Raw genomic sequence first — 3,348 nt, 5'->3', positions numbered from 1 at the left:
AATCAATTATATGTTAAATAAAAAATAAAATTCAATTTAGTTTCGAGTAATCTCGATTTTTAAACTTACATTCCATAAACTGTCCAAACATCTCAGTTTGAATTGATTTTTTATTTTCTTGCTCAACCCTAATTAGAACATATCATCAATATTATAGAAAGGTGAATTTAAAATATATAGATCACTGATCAAATGAGATTATTAGAGTGAGTTTGGATGGGCAATTGGGTGCGGTGCATTTAGCTTACTTTTTGTATCACATTACAGTATCTAATCTCATCTCCACTACAATTTTTACATTAACCGCAAGTAAGCACACTGCCCATCAAAACCCATCTTTAATAAGACTCAAATCTTGATGATTGTTAGGGTGCTAACAAATATTCATCCAATTGAATTAATTTGTGTGGCAGTTTGTTTTCTTGATATCCCAAACTCAAAGTAATTCTTATGTACTTATCTTTCTTTATAAGGTTAATTAATCAAATGTCTTTAAAACAATAAATCAAATTTTAAATTGATCTCTAAATTTTAAAATATTTTAATTGTATCCTTAAAAAGTATCATTTATCTAGCAGTCACCTTTGATGTTAAAAGCCAGCTTTTTGACCTACAAGATAGCATTTAATGCCAAAACTAATAACTAGATTGATGAAAGAACCCAATTAGAATGTTACCTTCGTTTGAGTTGAAATTTAAAGGCTAATTTAACTTTTGACCCATAGTTTAGAGATATTTGATACAATTAACCCTTTTTTATTAAAAAATAACTCTTGTAATAAATTATTCCAAAGAAAACAACAAAGCAAAACACTTAAAAGCAACAAAACAATAGAAATAAAAGATGCAAATCTTAGAGGGTTTTGGACGCTTAACCACTCTTCAAGGGCCCATCTCAAGAAACCCCCTTTTGATCAACAATTGTTACATTTTCCTTTTTGTAAAGTTTTAAATGACTCACATTTAATTAGCACTCGGGTATCTGAGTGTGATCCCTCTTAGGATCATGGCAATAGTCATACACCAAATAGTTGTTTTTGACCCAATTCATGGCCAAAGCTTGCTGTGGGCTAAGGCTGCTGGACCCGTACGGAGAGGCAGAAGGCGGGCGGCAAGGGGCGGGACTGTTGGCGGTGCAGGCGCTTACTTTGAAATTCGTGTACCGGCCTACAAAGGGTTGGTAGTTATAATCAGCCTTGTACCTACCATTCTCGGTAGCCCAAGATGACGCATCCCATATTGATCCGTACACCCACATTGGTCTCGTTGGGAATGTGGCGTCGCTCTTCCTTGGGTACCTTCTGATCGGCACATCATCTACGAAAAATCTGTTGAATTTAAAATCATAAAAACATGAAAAAAGGGGAAGTTTAATTACATTTTTGGTCCCTTTGATACACTCAAATTTAGAATTTAGTCCTTAATTTGACATAATTTAATCACTCTACTTTATAAACATTGTTAGTTAGTTAGCGGTTAAATGTTGTGGTTAATTTGACATTAGAAAATCCACGTCAACCATATCACCTGTTTGGATTAACTAACGATTTTATAAAAGTAGAGGGACCAAAATCAAAATATGATAAAAGAAATTGAAGGAAATGGTGATAGGATACTTGCATGATTTCACTAGGGTTCCACAGTATAGCATAGTTATGGTAATCTTTTGTAGGGTCAAACCATAGATGAAACTTCATTTCCCTTCCAATATTTATGTTCCCATCCCCGCTTCCTCTAATGTACACATTGGTCTGCAATGTGTAGGGTTTATCCGGCGTTGTTCCAAGGAACTCGATGTCGATTTCGTCATGGTCTCCGGGGTGTTCTTCATTGTTTGAAAGCTGTTAAAGTGCAGAACATAAAAAATCAGACGTTTTTTTTTTCATTACCCCAATGGTTTGTGTGTGTGTGTTTTAAGGTTCTTACATAGAAAGATGTAATCACTCCTGCTGTATAACCAGGTTGGAGTTTCATTGCAGCACCAAAGTAACCAGAATGGTACGGACGAAGTGACTTGAAACCACTCCCTGTGTTTCACCATGAATATACAAAAATTAAGCACATGAAAAAAATCCTAATTATGGAAAAATTTTAGTTTCTCTATCTTGATTTGGCATAATTTGGCTCCTCTACTTTGTATAATGTTATTAGTAGTTCTAAACCGATAACATTGTAAACTTTTGCTGTTAACATAGTTTAGTCCCGGCAGCATTTAGCGGGACTAATTTTAAAAAAAGTAGAGGTAAAGGGACTAAAACCATAATTAGAGCAAAAAAAGGGATGCGGTGGTGCAGGAATTGAACCTGAGCTTTTATCGAGCCAGATTGTTAATGAGCCCTGGTCTAGTTTTTGGTGCTGAGGACCCCAGAGGTTTCGAAACCCTGTATTAAAGGCCACGGTGCTCACCCTGGAGCTTGGGGAGAATCCAGGGGAAGGTGGACCTTGAGCATTGCTTAATGGAATAATGAGAGTTAAAGCAAGAAACGAAGAGAAAACTGGAGCCATAAAGGGAAGACATAAAAGGGAAGGCATAGATAGTACCATATACTAAAGGGTTTAATTGCAGATTGGGACCTAAGAAGTTTGAAGGGTTTTGAGAGTAGATTTGTGTGTGTGGAAGAGTGTGGCAATGCCATTGGTATAAATAAGGAGATTCATGGCCCCACTCTGATGGTAAGTTGATAAGTTGGTTGATGGGGGAAGTTATGCTTGGAATATTTTTAATAAAAAAATTTTAAATGATAATTTTAGTAACTATTATATGTATTAAGATCATTTTATCGCATCTTTTTTAACGACGTCGTTTTTAAGGTTTAAATCCTTTGAGAGTACAATACTCAATATTTATTTTTTAAAATCACTAATTAATTCGATGAAAACATGCCAATTTTTTTGAAATTTTCTTCTTTTTCTTATAACTTGTGCATGTTAACAAATAGTACAACCTTGTATATTGGGGATCGCGTGCAATACAATTCTTCTTTGCACAAGTTTTTATCATAAGAAGACGAGTATAGTCTCAAAAGAATGATAAGAGTTGCTTAGTAGCAAAAACTGTCATTAAGTGTTTTGGGTTTATTTAAAATTTTAAAAAGTTTCAGGAGTCTAATTAATTTATTTATTTTTTAAATAGGAGCTTTAAAAGATTTTACAAAAATATTGGGTTTAATTAATTAAAAAAATTGGAGTTTTAATTGAATTTTTTAAAAATTTTAAGAAGACTAATGAGAATTTTCGAAAAATGTGAAGGGTTTAATTAAAAATTTTAAAAACTTAATTTCTTTAAATTTTGGGAAAGGTAAGGCACCCTCCGACTCTAAACATATTGACTTATCCCTTCTATCATTT

At 33.7% G+C, this 3,348-nt stretch overlaps 1 protein-coding gene across 1 annotated transcript; it reads right to left on the bottom strand.

Moving 5' to 3' along the window:
• Positions 1-735: 735 nt before the first annotated feature.
• LOC107927050 (xyloglucan endotransglucosylase/hydrolase protein 31) lies at positions 736-2,615 on the bottom strand. Its single transcript, XM_016858020.2, has 4 exons — positions 2,304-2,615; positions 1,927-2,027; positions 1,621-1,841; positions 736-1,328 (listed from the first exon to the last, which is right to left on the bottom strand). The coding sequence occupies exons 1-4, from the start codon at positions 2,542-2,544 to the stop codon at positions 968-970; spliced, it is 924 nt and encodes a 307-aa protein (XP_016713509.1). The 5' UTR covers positions 2,545-2,615; the 3' UTR covers positions 736-967.
• Positions 2,616-3,348: the final 733 nt, after the last annotated feature.

The sequence above is a fragment of the Gossypium hirsutum genome, chromosome D03, assembly GCF_007990345.1.
Source record: "Gossypium hirsutum isolate 1008001.06 chromosome D03, Gossypium_hirsutum_v2.1, whole genome shotgun sequence".
Taxonomy (NCBI): Eukaryota; Viridiplantae; Streptophyta; class Magnoliopsida; order Malvales; family Malvaceae; genus Gossypium; species Gossypium hirsutum.
Note: the sequence above shows the minus strand (reverse complement) of the source record. Positions and strands in the feature narration are given on the sequence as shown.